General features: G+C 38.4%; 3 protein-coding genes across 3 annotated transcripts in view; all 3 read left to right on the forward strand.

Annotated features, from left to right (window-relative positions):
* The first annotated feature begins 11,268 nt into the window (after positions 1-11,268).
* LOC146449003 (adenosine receptor A3-like) overlaps positions 11,269-15,509 on the forward strand; it is a 15,055-nt gene continuing 10,814 nt past the window's right edge. Inside the window, exon 1 of the mRNA XM_085102054.1 lies at positions 11,269-11,404. The gene's annotated coding sequence lies outside the window, so the exon portion shown is untranslated. The remainder of the gene's footprint in view (positions 11,405-15,509) is intronic.
* Positions 11,270-15,509, forward strand: part of LOC146449004 (opsin-VA-like) — a 47,100-nt gene continuing 42,860 nt past the window's right edge. Inside the window, exon 1 of the mRNA XM_085102055.1 lies at positions 11,270-11,404. The gene's annotated coding sequence lies outside the window, so the exon portion shown is untranslated. The remainder of the gene's footprint in view (positions 11,405-15,509) is intronic.
* LOC146449005 (uncharacterized) overlaps positions 14,296-15,509 on the forward strand; it is a 3,238-nt gene continuing 2,024 nt past the window's right edge. The window contains exons 1-2 of the mRNA XM_085102050.1: positions 14,296-14,788; positions 14,995-15,187. Coding sequence (XP_084958176.1) covers positions 14,360-14,788; positions 14,995-15,187 — 622 coding nt within the window. The 5' untranslated portion in view covers positions 14,296-14,359. The remainder of the gene's footprint in view (positions 14,789-14,994; positions 15,188-15,509) is intronic.

Genomic DNA, 15,509 nt, shown 5'->3' on the forward strand with positions numbered 1-15,509 from the left:
CTTTTCTAACTCTTCGTAAGCAGCAGGATAACTTTTTGGTTTTTGTTTTATGTTCAAAATTACAAACGAAGACATAAACTAAAAGGGATCAGACGAGGAAACTTATCAACATGAGTTGTTTACGCGCAAGAGGGTACCATGTGATCCTGTGGGAGTTTAATTGTTTGGTGGTAATAAGAAATAGTCAAATCACAAAGTGGTCTGTACATAACAAAACGTGTAAGTAACTGGATGTGGAAGTGAAGAGTGGGAACCTTTTTGACAAATGGCAAGCTATGTGAAAGCCTGCTATTGTGAACCTACATCTCATAACAAATTATGGCCAAACGATGTACTTTTGAGACAAATCTACGGTTGTGATGGACATTTCTCAGTTAAAACACACACACTTGAGTATTAATGCCTGAGGTTAATTATGGCCAATATTAAGAAAAGGGTGTCAACTCGGCCAAAAGGTAAATATTTCCTTGAAACATCTGAAGCGGAAGTCACGTAGAGACGCTCGGTCGAAGCTGTTCTGTCTTTTCTTAGACAACATGACAACTTGGGGTTTTGTTTCACTCTTTAACAATTATTTGCCGATGGCGACGTAAATATTCACCAATATTTACTGAGCCCGAGACGAATAATTGTTTTAGTATAATTACTCAGGTCATTATCAGAGAAAAACAAGAACCGTCCGAAAAATGTCGATTTTGTTTGTTTGTTTGTTTGTTTGTTTGTTTGTTTCAAATCGTCACCCGTCAATGAACAGAGACATGCAGTCTGAAGATCACATGCTCAATTGAAATCGCATGGTCAATCGATAAACTGCTCATGCCTCAAGCAAAATGTCAGTACCCTTTCTTGAGACGAAGCATTGACTTATAAGGTTGGGTATCGTGGTACAGTAATTTAGTGAGAGCCAGCGGCTTTTTGTTTTAAACGGCCGGGTGACGACGACGAAAAACTACTACTTGATTTTGCAGATTGCAGATTCGTTCGTTGGAGGATATGTCGAGGTGATGAACTTCTTTTACAACGGAGTTCGTTGTAACTTTTGGCAGTACAACTTGTCTTATATTGGACTTTGGCATAGCGTAATATTTGGCGTGTCAAACACGTTTATCTTAACCTCTATAACAAAACTCGCTGCTATTTCTTTGGAACGATTGCACGCAACGTTTCGTCCATTGAAGCATCGCCAAAAAAAGTGGGTATTTGAAGGAGCTATTGCGCTCATTTGGATTACAGCTGGGCTATATTCAATTGTATTCCAAGTTATTTTGAAACTGGGAGATCATAACCTATTCAACTGTTTGTATGTGTCTTTCTTTTCCTTCATTTCTATTTGCCTATTTTTTATCTTTGTTTCCTACGTTTCCATTGCTGTTAAAATTAATTGTGGGGCCCGCTCTCAGCATCACGGTGCAGCAAGCAGAGAGAAAAAATTGACTAAGACATTGTTCATTATGACTGTGGTGTCATTAATGTTGTGCTTGCCCGTTGTTGTTTTGTTTCATCTTGGCTGGCTTGATTCGTCGGTTACTTCCCTTTCTCTTTCAACGTATTCTCATTTAAATAATGTGCTTGCATTTTTATATTTCACAAACTCACTTGTTAATCCGATACTGTACACGTTTAGAATGCCAGAGTTCAAAAGAGCTCTGGTTTCTGTTTTGCGTTGTAGATCCCAGCCCGCAGCAGTTCAGAACTTCCCTCTTGATGTCATGGAAGCCGCAAAGCTATACTCGGGCCACTGCAGGCCCCATTACTGACAATTAAAGGAACGTTGCCAGTGCAGAAGCAACCGAAGCACTTGCCTAGGTAACTAGGTGTCCAAGGTCGGCTTATTATAGATATTACCGATTAAGATCCGACGACGGCGGGTGTCTATGACGGCGGGCGGAAGTAAAAAAAGTTGCCAAATAACTTCCGGACAGCCGTCGTGAAAAGTTTCCCGCCGTAGCGGGGTCAAAATGCCTAGTTTGCCGTCGCGTCTAAAACGTGAGTAAAAGTATCTCATTTTAAGTCTTATTCGACGAAATTCTTTGATATTTTCAATAGTTAAAGATTTTTCAATCTCAGTGGATAGTTTTATTTAAGTATTTTATGAGGAGAAAACGATTTTAAAGGATAAATCTCCGTTTCATTTTGTCCATCTTGGCGGGCTGTCGATGACCACATGGAAAGCCGCTTTGGCTCAGTCACGAAGCCGCCAATTGCAAAACAGTAAGTTTTCCTTTTTTCTTGATGTACTGTTAGGAATATATATGAAAGATTTCAATAATAATGTAAATACCCCGTTTGAATTCTGTTGTTGTACCTAAATAAGACGAGTCGGCCTTCCTCGAAATAACGAGTCAACATTCAACAATCCCGGCTCAGTTTGTTGACAACACAAAATCGAACTTGTTTTGATCTAGATCCATCCGACAGTTTTTAATCAACAAGGAAAAAGGCGAGTCCGAGAATAGAAATCATCGCAGAACTAATAAAGAAGATACAATATTTCAACTATAATCCAAAGCCATAATCATGTCACGACATGATTATGGCTCTGGAATGGAGTTGAAATATTGTATCGTCTTCATTGGTTCTGCGATGATTTCTATTCTCCGACTTGCCATTTTCCTCCAATTGCTATATTTACAGGCTTTTTCTTTTTAAATCTGGTTTGGTTTTGTCTGTACACATATTTACACTTTGTCTTGTTACCTGCATTGAGAATATGTAACTTTAAATGGCAGAATCTTTATGGAATGAAGAAGCAAAAGAAAAATCTGGATTTTTCGACTTATTTTAACCGTACAAGAGAAGAAATTCGTACTCTAAAATTTCTCAGTCGTCGAAGCTTTCAACGAGAGGGCCACTAGCTGATCTAAATGAAGCTGTAACTACAATAAAAATTATTGAACCCTTTCTTCAACACACAGCCGCCCTCCGGTCGGTTTCTTAAGGTTTACTTTTCACTACTTACGACGGCGGTCTCTCCCCAGTTTCCCACGGTCATAGTTGCCGTTGCAGACACCCGCCGTCGTCGGATCTATAGCATTTTGCGTTTCGTCAGATCAAAAAACAAGACCTTCCCCTAGACTTAAAAAAAAAACAGAGAAAGAGTTCGACTATTCGGCAACCATGGTGTGTCTGCATGTGAGATCGAGTAGAAAATTCGTCTTCTTTTCAGAATTAGTGTCTTCTGATTTGATGCAAGGAACGGTTGCTAGTGCAGAGGCAACCAAAGCAGTAGCCTAGGTAACTAAGAATCTAAGTTTGGCTTATCGTAGATATTTAAGGCATTTGGAATTTCGTAAGATGAAAACTTTCCGTAGGACTTATCCCTAGACTTAAAACATATAAAGAAAGATTTCGGCAATCGGCAGTCATGGTGCGTCTGTATGTGAGATCGAGTAGAAAATTTGTCTTCTCAGCAGAATCGGTGTCTTCTGTCAAATTCCATCTAGATGCGGGATGTTAGAAGTATTTGAATTGTATTTCTTATTTGTTCACGTTTCAGCTCATTACAAGGAAAAGCAAACAACGGGGAAATTTAGACAAGGAAAACATTCGGAGATAACTTTTGGGTCCTTACTGCTCAGGGTGTGAAAGCAAACCAAGCTCTCGGCCAATAAATTATTGGGCCAAAAATAAGAAAAGAAATGTTATCGGTTAAAAGCTTTAGCTTAACAACTGTGCAACAAACCGAACGTATCTAAACAGTGCGTACTAACCTCAGGTTCGAGTTATATTTTCGCTTATCAAAAGTGCAAATGTATCCTTCCCCCACCCGAGAGGAGGCATTCAGGCATATCAGTGTCGGGGAGGTCGAAGATCTTTCTTTTGTTTGAAATTAAAGCACACTGACTTATTTGGATTAAACAATTTTGAATTTAACAACTAGACTCAATTCTTTGCACGACCATGAAACTTAGGCACCTTCCCTGAGCAATGTATGGCAGTTTCATTTTTCAGGAAAAGAAAAGAAATGTATCTCGTGTTGACGGCAAACTCTTAAAAATCCAAGAGGCCAGAATATTCTGACAAATTTAAAACAGAATTAAGAATATTCATCTGTCTGGCGTAGTTCATTGTTGAATAACTAGCAAATGAAATTAGTGAATCTATGACAGCGGTCTATTATAACTGAAAGTGAACAAAATGATTATATAGAAACAGTAGATTCTTCGCTGTATGTAGATCGCGGGAGGAGGGGCGGGGAACTCCCATATGAAACAGACAGGGATGCTCGTCGTCTCGCTTAGGAGTGTAAATTTTGGATTTTGGTCTCGCTTAGGGTGTTCCGGGCAAAGCGCCAATATTTTAAGCCACCAAGGTCTCGTTTAGGGTTTCGTGAAGAAACACAGAATAACGGGAAGAGAAACAGAAGTCAAATTTTCTTTTTAACTTGTTTTGTTTTCCGCATTAGGGGTCAAAATTGGCTTAAGCCATGCCCAGATTGGTCTCCTTTAGGGGTCACAAAAAGCTTGAGCCACGCCCAGATGGTCTCCTTTAGGGGTTAAATTCAAAATTTCCGACGAGCATCCCCCTCTCTTCCATATGGGAGTCCCCCCCCCCCCCTACGGGATGTAGATCCAACGAAAACAAGGATCAACTAAAATTTACTTTCTTTCCTATTGTCGTACTTTATACTCATTACTGAGGGGTACAATGTATTATAGCATACGGTATCAATTTCCAGATATCAATTAGTTAAGTAGTACAAAACGCGAAAAAAGAGTTAATGAATACCTTGTTATTTTAATAAATAATATAGTGAGACGATAAAGTCAATCTCCCCTTGTCTTCTTCTTAGGGAAAGTTCATTAAATATGACAAGGTGGGGTGGGGGCGGGATGGGGGATGGGGGGTTGAAGATATTGAAACTGTCAGCTTGAAATTTTAGCAGCCTCCCTCCTCCTTCAATTCCTTAGCTCCCCTGAAAAAAGATCGCTAGACTGTACTAAATATATTTGCCGTTATTGTCTTCGATGATTTATACTATGACAGACTTGTAATCCAGTTGTGATGAGATCACAGTTCCTCACAGTTGCTTGATGAGATGGATCCATCCTTCTCAAACTCATTAATAATTCAAAACACAAAGACAAAGGAAATCATGCCCCGTGACGTGTTTGGATATCTGATGAAAAACTCCTCAATTTTGCATCTTTAATTTCCCTTCCAAAATCAGTTTGTTTGAGAAGTTATATCAAACACTCGTCACAATGTTTTATCACAATATCAAAAACCTCGAAGTTCGTCAAAAATACTCCGCTACGCGTCGTATTTCAACTCTTTTCTCGGTGTTTGATATGTGATGAAACACCGTGTCTCGTGTTTGATATATTACTTGAACAATTTTCTGATATTTGCCCTAGGGGCAAGATCATCTATGGCTCTAGTCATCCCATTTATCGTTCTTGGTGTCTTAAAGTGAGGAAGGTAGGAAGAGAGGAATTCGTGAAAACTTTGGCCCAACCCACTCTGCCTTTCCGCACCTGTTGCACAGCATTCCGCCTTTCTCCACACATCCTTCTTTCACATACTCCATGTACAGTTCCCCAACGCAGTAGTGTTTTTCGATGATATAGCTGAGTTGCACTGTTCATTAAATTGTTGAGTTGAAAACCATCCGATCTGTATGATGATGTCATGTGTTGGTTTTGAAGTATGCAAATTTTCAGAGCCCCTCCTCCTAGCCCAACATTTTTTTTAAAGACCCCTCCACCCCCCTCGGGTGTCTAAAAATTTTCGGAGCCCCCTTCAATATCTTCATCCCCCCCCTTCCCCCCCCCCCCCCCCCCCCGTCATCGTCATATTAAATGAACTTTCCCTTAGATCAATAAGAGCTGCGTCCATTGTGACTCAGTTTTAAACTACCTACCCAGGTCTAGTCCGTTAATTACTTTAACAAACGTGCATTTTTGTTTAGCATTATCCTGTTGCAAAACTGTAAGAGTTTATTGTCATGTTAATACATCTTTAGTGACTGCACTCTCAGCTAGCTTGTCAGATCATTATTAATCCAGTCCGTTGTGGCCTTCAAATGATATTTAGTTTTAGCTTGTTCTTTTTGTCCATCTATTAATTTAATAAATATGTTGCTTTGCTTAGCTTTATGCTTTTGCAAAACTGTAACGGTGCGTTCGATTGACCCTATTCCGTAATAGGAATGCATACTGCGATGACAAGAAATCCCTCACTAAAAAAAGGTTTTAGGAATTACTGGAGTACGGAGAGGGCTCTTAAATTCTCATGTGTCAGCGAAAGTTTGCAGAATTTGCCTCTCAAGTTTCTTAAAAAGAGAAATTTTACAGCTATTCCGCTTATTCTTTTACCCGGAATAAGGTCAATCGAACGCAACCTAAGAGTTTATTGACATGTAAATAAAGTTTGTTGCTGTTGCTGTTGTTTTCATTGTTGATTTACGAGATACTATATATGAGTACTTTTCACCCTTGGCTAACAAACCACACCGAATTTGAAGGTAATAACTTTGGATTATTTTCAGAATTATTTTCGTCTTCTGCCCTTCCCTCCCCCTCCCCCTACCACTTTCCCTAGCTATCTCAGAGACCCCATGTAGTGGATAACTCGCTATGCAGCAGACAAAATGCACTCCAACGAATACATTTTGTCCAGCGGACAGAGTTGTCCGCTCTTTCAACAACTGGGGGGAGGTGTCATTGTCATATCTTTTAACAGGTTTAGAGTTCCCTGGCCTCAGAAGACGAAAGAAATCCCGGTTTGATAGGGTTAAATTTGTAATAGACCCAAACCACAAACACACCCTACTACGAGAAAATGGACTGAAAACTGACATTGCTTACAATGAAGGGTTATGCACCATCCTTACCATAATCTATAATTTATAATCGGATAGGATTGATACACAAATAAATATCAAAAAGTGTCAAGAATGGTTTTGAAAGAAACAAAGACGTTTCGGGTATGTAACCCTTCTTCAGTGTGGAGAAAACCGTTGAAATACGCTACCGGACACACGCGCGCATGCATTAAAAGTAACAATTCAAAATTAGCTAAAATTGACGTTAATTGAAAGAGTTATTGGTATGAAAATTAAACTTATTTTTGTTCTCGATTTGTCAGTTGATTTGAATAAAATTGAATCTTCGCTAATAACACCCCCCACCCCTCCGCAAACCCACATTACACTGCTTTCCTGTCATTTTGCAAATTATCATTTCCCCTTTGTGCGCCTAGATCTGTCACCAATAAGCGGAAAGTTTTCGTTGCCGAAGGCGTACGCTACAAAATTTCAAAGCCTCAAGATGTTAAATTCATATATTCACCATTAGTTGTCACACTTCACGTGGGCATACTACGTTAAAAAATTAATTTTTTTATACGCCCAAGACGTAAATTGTGGCCCTTTAAAACTACTAACATTAAGTAGTACGTTTTTAGTTTTAGTTAGCTATGTTAACTTTTACTGTTAATCTTTACCTCTGTGTTCAGTGATCACCTGAGTGGTCGACTGAATTTTACTCATGGATGAGGGGGTTAGTTTTTAAAGAAACCGTGGTGCTGTGTCGGTGGGAAATAGAAACGACTGTTTGGTTTATTTGCTTTCCTTAGTTGAACTCTGTTTTAGTTGCCTATGTAAGTTCAACCTATGTCCTGTAAAACTGAGCTGAATTAAATAAAAAACGAACAACAGAACAATTAATGGTCCTAGCCCTAAAAAAAAAAAACAAAGAAAAGAAAAGAAAAGAAAAGATAAGAAAAAAAGAAACAATGCAGCTGCAGGCTATAATGGTCCAGTGAAAATAGACCTTTGGGAAAGTGCAGCTCTAAAGCTCTGATCGCCTGACTAGAATGATTGCAAATACCATCGTTTATGTAAACAGGTAAGCTATGTGTAAAGAGATCCTTGTTGCTTTTTGATGTGTTTTATTAAAACTACAAAGATTTTTTTTTCTGAAAAGGACAGAATAAAACCTATTGTTATTTTAGCCTTACTGTAATTAGGGCAAGAAATTGAATTTCCATTAGACCGGAAATGTAAAAATGACAAGCACCCCATGATCGTCATTTTCCTTATACGTAGATGTTTCTCTTAAAACCTATTAATTGAAGTTATTGGTGAAATGTTTGATGTCATATTTCTAAAACAACAACCGTTTGTAAAGATTCAGTGATAAACGCCTAATATTAAGCAACTTTCTTGGAGTAAATTTCCTGCACTTTCAGTACCAGTCAGTTCGTCACACAAAAGTTCAATAACGTGAAAACGGATTAAGAGTGGGAACCTTCCTGATAAATTGCCAGAGAAAGTAAAACCTCTTACTGTAAAAACATATTTAATGCCGAGACAGTGCAAGCAATTTTGAGACAAATTTACGGTTGCGACCAAAATACATCGGTAAGTTAAAACCCACACACTTAAAGGCCCCGTAAAATACTGGTGAAATGTTTGATGACACATTTCTAAGACAACAACCACTTGAAAAGATTCGGTGATAAACGCCTAATATTATCAATAACCAAACGTTCAAAAACATATTTGATGTCAAAACCATGCAAGCAATTTTGAGACAAATTTACGGTTGCGACCAAAATACATCGGTAAGTTAAAGACTGAGCTAATGACAAATTAAAAAAAAAAGGGTATCAACTCGGGCCAGAATGTAAGTGCTTCCTTAATTGAAACATCTGAAGCGGAAGTCAAGTAAAGACGCGCGGCTACAGCTATTCTGCCGTTTCGTAGGCAAAAGGATAACTATACCTTCGGTTTTTGTTTTATTTTTCAATGTTACAAACGAAAACTATTAAATAATAATAATAATAATAATAATAAAAAAAATAGATCAACTAAAAAGTATCGTATCAGCTGTTTACGCGCAAGAGCGTACCATATGATCTTGTCGGAGGTTCAATTGTTTGGTTTTAATCACTATTAAAAACAGTCAATTCACAGCATGCAAGGTGGTTCGGAACTCGGCAAATATTGTAAATGCTTCCTTGAAACATCTGAAGCAGGAGTCAAGTAGAGACGCTCGGCCTAAGCTGCGCTGTCTTTTCGTAGGCAACATATCGGATTGCTGTTGTTTCCTTTTTGTTTTTTTGTAAATTTATGTTCACGATTACAAACGAACACTATTAAATGATAAAAGAAAAATAATAATAGATGAACTAAAAGGTATCTGATGAGTAAATATGAGGGTAGCACGTGATCTTGTGGGAGGTTTAACTGCTTGGTGGCAATCGCTATTAGAAATAGTCAATTCACAGAGTGAAAGGTGATACAACATAAAAAACGTTTTTAACACCTAGCAAAATATGTATAAATAGATTGTTAAACCACTGCTGGGGTTCTTCGGGATACTGATACTTCGTTTGTATAAATGACAAACTGTTATTAACTTGACTGACGCAAGTTGCTGATAGAAAGCGGTAACCCACGTTCTAGAGAAAGGTGATAATTAGCAGCAACAAATTAAACAGGTACACCTGTTCATGTATAACGGTTTGGAGTTTGTCTCTACTTTTGCCGCTGAAGCCGGACTTCACATTCTCTGGCTTAGCTTGTTTTTATTCCGTGATTGATCTGAGTCCAAACTGCCACAAGATTTAGTAGAGTACATCGAAATACGACTACCTATATGTATCATAGGCAATTTCGCATCGTGCCAGCCAGTCTACTTAATCGAGTCCATTAAACAAACAGTTGGTATGAGACAAACGTTATACTTCATAAACGATTAATCCCAGAAATTGTCGCGTAAGTTATTAACAGTTGGCTCGTAAAACTAAATATACTCCAACAACTGCTTTATTGTTTATACATAATTTATATGGCCAACTCATAACTTGCAGCACACATTCGCAGCTAGAGTTGGCCCGAAATGTATTGTCAGCTTCTTTTCAACTGAATTTTGCAGGCACCGTTCTGAGTCGATAAAGAACCACCACTGTTGATCGACCTACCCTAAAATTTATGTTCCAAATTACAAACGAAGACAATTAGATAACTGATAACAAAAGAGTTCATAAACTAAAAGATATCAAATGGGGAAAACTATTAACATGAGTTGTTTACGCGCAAGAGGGTACCACGTGGTCTTGTGGGAGGTTTAATTGTTTGGTGGTAATCACTATAAGCAATAGTCAATTCACAAATTGGTCAGTTCATAACGAAAAGTGTAAGTCACTGGATGTGGAAGTTAAGAGTGGGAACCTTTCTGACAAATGGCCAGCTACAGGAAAGCCTGCTAATGCGAACCGTTATATCTTATGGCAATATATAGCAAAACTGTAATTTTGAGACAAATTTACGGTTGTGATAGACATTTCTCAGTTAGAACCCACACACTTGACTATAACGCCTGAGCTTAATTATGGCAAATATTAAGAAAAGGGTGTTAACTCAGGCCAAAAGGTAAATATTTCCTTAATACATCTGAAGCGGAAGTCACGTACAGACGCTCGGTCGAAGCTGTTCTGTCTTTTCTTAGGCAACAGGATAACTTGGGGTTTTGTTTTATCATCAAGATTAAGAACGATCACTATTAAATGATAAAAGATCATGAGATAAATTGAAAGCTATCAGATCAGGAAACATTATCAACATCGATTGTTTACGCGAAAGAGGGTAAAAGTTTATTTTGAGGAAGTTTTTAATTGTCTAAGCATGAACATTTTAATAGTCAATTCAAAGAGAGAAAGATTATATGAAATAACGTTTTCATCAGCTTGCGTATATATACATAGAATATTCATTCAATACTGGGTTTTTAGGCATACATACGCCCTTTATATCAATTACAAATTGTTATTACCCTTACTTACGTACGGGTTTGACTGAAAGCGGTAGGCGGAAGCTCTAACGAAAGGCAATGATTAGCATTAGTTCAGTACAAATTAAACAGGTGCACCTGTTTATGAATAACGGTTACGAGTTTGTCTCTACTTTTGCTGCTGAAGCCGGACTTAACATTCTTTGGCTTAGCTTGTTTAGATTCTGATTAATTTGATTTCAAACCACCACATGATTTAGCAGAGTACATCGAAATACGACTAGTGGTAAGTGCGTCATAGGCAATATCGTATCGTGCCAGCAAGTCTGCTTAATAGAGTCCATTGAACAAACAATTGGTATCTAGTCCTGTGTTATTTTTGCATTAAAAAGTTAAAAAGGAACGTATGACACAAACATTATAATTCAAAAACGATTAATCCCGGAAACTGTCGCGTAAGTTATTGACAGTTGGCTCGTAAGACTAAATATACTCCGACAACTGCTATATTGTTGTTACATATTATATGGCCAACTCATAACTCGCAGCACACATTCGCAGCTAGAGTTGGCCCTTAATGTATTTTCAGCTTCTTTTTAACTGAATTTTGGAAGCGCCGTTCTGAGTCGATAAAGAACCACCACTGTTGATCTACCTACCCTAAGGTAAGCTTTTTTTAAACGAAACCAATCTTGATAATAGCTACGAAAGTTCAAGTGATGCCTTTTCTTTGGCGATGTCCTACCCGTTAACGCTCACCTATTCACACGCGTTAGTACCAGAACCTACAAGCAATGCTGGCTTACTGGAAATTAACTCCGGCATGCCTGCGTTTGTCTACACTTTTTGTCGGGATGGAAATATATAGAAGACATTTCCGAAATAATACTGACACGATGTTGTTTATATGGGATTTATATCCGCTGTTTTGGTGCGTTGGCTTACGGATTGTAGTTAAATCACAATGTATGAAAATCCTGATGACGATTAGACGGGAAGGATAAGTAATTCTTTTACGAATTTATTTGGGTTTTTTTTTTTTTTTGTCAAATTTTCATTAACACTAGATTTCATTTCCACGGTTAGCTTTGTTAGTTAGCTTTGTTCCATGTGTCCAGCTTTACTAAGACTGGTTCCATAATGATCGCAGACGATCGCAGATTGCAAACAATTCGCAGACGATCGCAAAAAAAAGGCTGTTTCCATATAATCGCAACGATCGTAGAGCCGACCGTAGCCATACGTTTTGGTCACACGCGTGCGTAGGCTGAAGAGCAAACAACATGGCGAACGTGGAAGAGCGGAGATTTTGCTTCAAGCAAATTTACTTCTTCTGTGTCGTCGTCTGAGCTCCAAAACCGTGGAAAAAAAATGTCAGTTTTGGATTCGATGACAACCGTATGCAGTTCTTATGTTGCGAAATTTGGCTTCTCAGGCCGATAAATTACACTTCTGCCCGATTTTTTTTCCCCAAAAGTTGGCCTTTTTGTTCTTGTCATAACTTTAAAATCTTTGCTGTTGCAAAGGTAAACATTTTCATAACGTGCAACTTCCTCCATAAATTCCTCGTTACTAACATGTTCAATCTCATCCATGACGACAACGAAATGAGTGTTGCTACGCAGACCGTTCCTACAATCGAAGATACGAGCGTTGAATCGTGGGAGAGAACTCGAAATATTATGGGATGTTTTTCCATCGCACATCGCAAAACTTTGGTTTCCATATGATCGGACAATCGCAATTGATCGCAGGGGATCGCAGGAGTATGGTCGCCCACTGTTCTCATAAGGAAAAACAGTCAAAATGTTATAACAAACCGTAAATTTTAGAAATAATGTCAAAATAAAATAAAAACAAAATATAATTTCTTATTGTTTTAAAAATAAATAGATAAAAAAAACAGCTTGAAAACAAACTAAAAAATTTATGAATTAAAAAAAAAATGTGATAAAAATAAATGGGAAAAACATACATGTACATTGAATGCAAATAGAAAATATTATTTCAAATGGACATTGAAAACAGCAGTAAAATCTCAACCCCAAAAATCAAAATAAAGAAAGGATATCCTTGTGAAATAACTATGAGAACAGTGGTCCACACACTGGCCCATCGTTCTCATAGCGTTTCAAAACTCAATTTAAGTTTTGTTCGACAGGCCCAGTGTTCTCGTAGCCCGCGACGTTTCCGGGCAGCGGATAGGACCCAGTACATGAAGTACCTGACGTTGTAGGCCAGCGGATAGCTGTTTCCCGCGCAAAAAGAGCGCGACTCGCTGCGTTTACTTAAGGACGTTCGCGCGAAAAAGTTCTGTCCCACAGATTTTTTTCATACTTTAGGTATGGTCAGCTAATAATTTATTGATGTCAGAAATGCAAAAAAAAATGGGGGGTCACCGACTTCGTTTCAGAGATACAGCGCTGGAAAAATACCCTGATTTTGAAAAGTTGGGCCTTCGTAACTCAAAATGATCTCCACAGTTTTAAGTTTAAAATATTCAAGATGAGTACCTGGAGACAAACTATTTTAGTCAAATTCTATCTAAGCGTATATGTTTCGTAAATTAGTCCAACTGGTGTCATCCTTGTAACTAAATGTAGCCCTTAAAGAGGACATTCGGGATCGTCACACAGACAAAAAAGAGTGTAATTCGATGGCGCGTGGACAGAAAAATAGAAATTAATCAAACTTCTGCCCCATAGATTTTTTTCATTTTTCTCTAAAATGTAGAAAATCGATAAAGAAAGTGATCGATCGAAAAAAAAGTGGGGGTCACCAGACATCTAAGAGAGTTATAATCTAGACAAAGTAGTCGCTGTGGTGACAAATTCCCAAAGTCACGTTCTTGCGTGACGGGTCAGAGAAGCACTGGAACCTGAACAGGGATATCTCCCATCATGCACAGCTCACAATGGTTGCTCGAGTCAATGTTTTCGTTCGAGTGTGCTGTCAAAACTCTGATCGTTTAAGTTGTTTATTGTTATTCTACCTTCAAAACTTATACAGCTGTTTAGCCAATGCCAAGAAAATGCATCTATAGCCATTAGCGAGGCGAAAATGTGAGAAGTAAGCTTATTCATTTACCTAGAATGGGTATGTGGAGATTGATTGTACACGGGATTGGTGATCAATAAAATTGCTCTCTTGTAAGGTAAGACTTTCTCGCTTACTATCAAAACTTAAAAAAGCTTAAAGGTGACTTCGTTTGACGAATAGACTACATAAAGTATTGCATTCCAATTACTTTGTGATATCGAGAGTCAAGTAAATATATAAATCTCTTGGCGCGAAATACCCGCAGATATCAGCGCCTTTTCTTGGACTTTTTGTTGCAACCCTAACCCGTCTAATCGTTTCACGTCGAGTTTTCGTTTTCAAAACTGTGCAACGGAAATGAATTTCCCCCTTTTCCCCTTTTTAATGCTGTCACATCGGCCGACATGCGTGTTAACCTCCGTGTATCGTCAACCATGAATTGCGCGTGACATTGCGTGGCGTGTGCGTTACTTGCGCACTAAAGATGCGCACAAACAATTGGCGCGAACGTCCTTAAATTACTTGTGTTGGTCTGATAACGCTCCAGTTCGGACGTAGTCTATATTACCAACGAGTTTAATATGGCCAGTCGCATAAGAAACCCAGATTGGCAAGAGGACGCTGAATTAAAACAAGATTTAAAGCGATACATACTTCAGAATTTGTCTAGAAGGGAAATTTTAGACTTTGTGTCCCGAGATTATGCCCAGTATGCTTGGAGCTTAGGAACTTTAAGCAGGAGATTGGCATATTTTGATATCAAGTACATTGAATACAATACCGACCTGAAGGAGGTAGAAGCAGCATTGCAGAGTGAACTACAAGGGCCAGGCCAGCTTCTGGGTAACTGCTCTATGCAACGCAAGATACGGGAACAGCACCAACTAGCAGTGCCTCGAAATTTGGTCTACGATTTAATGACTGAATTAAATCCGGATGGTCTTGAACGGAGGGGAGGTGTGGGGAAAAGAAAGCACAAGAGAGGAGCTGCCGGTACTTTCACATCAATGGTAAGTGTCTTCTTTATAACAGCAGACAGCAGTGCTCATAATTTATGCTCTGAAATACCTATTTTCTTTTACCTTGAAGTAAAGCCACTTGATTATTCTTTACACATTGTACCTGTGGGGTGTTACGTTGTCGATTTCTCTTTTGTATATTCATTGTTGTACTCACTAAAAATGTTATAAGGGATCTTTGTTGTAATGTACTACAGGGGCCAAATCATACTCATTCTGGTGATGGTCACGATAAACTAATGGGATTCATGAATTCTACATTCCCCTTGGCTGTATATGGACTCCAAGATGCATATAGTGGATATATACTGTACTTAAAGCTCTGGACCTCAAACTCCGACCCCAAAATTATTGGAAGGTGGTATTTACAACACTTGTATGAGTCAAAAGGTGAGATATGTACACCAGTCAATTTTAATCTCGGTCTTCTTTACCCCAACCCTTTCCTTTCACCTCCTGTACACACACACTTTTTTTCTCCCCAACCTGACTTGTGGGCTCAGTGAAATTTAGAAGTAATTCTTCCAAATTCTCATTTATCTAAAGGGATATTTACAACTAAGAAGAAACATTTTCCTTGCTGAATTCTAAGAATTTTCCAGTTTGTAGGAGGGAGTAACATTGACTGATTTATTAAGTAAAGAAGCATAGTATATAGTAGTTTTCTGAGCACAATAATTTAACAGGAATTGAAATGAGAGGTACTGTACTA

This window comes from Pavona decussata, unplaced genomic scaffold (assembly GCF_977016875.1).
Source record: "Pavona decussata unplaced genomic scaffold, jaPavDecu1.1 SCAFFOLD_691, whole genome shotgun sequence".
NCBI classification, from domain to species: domain Eukaryota; kingdom Metazoa; phylum Cnidaria; class Anthozoa; order Scleractinia; family Agariciidae; genus Pavona; species Pavona decussata.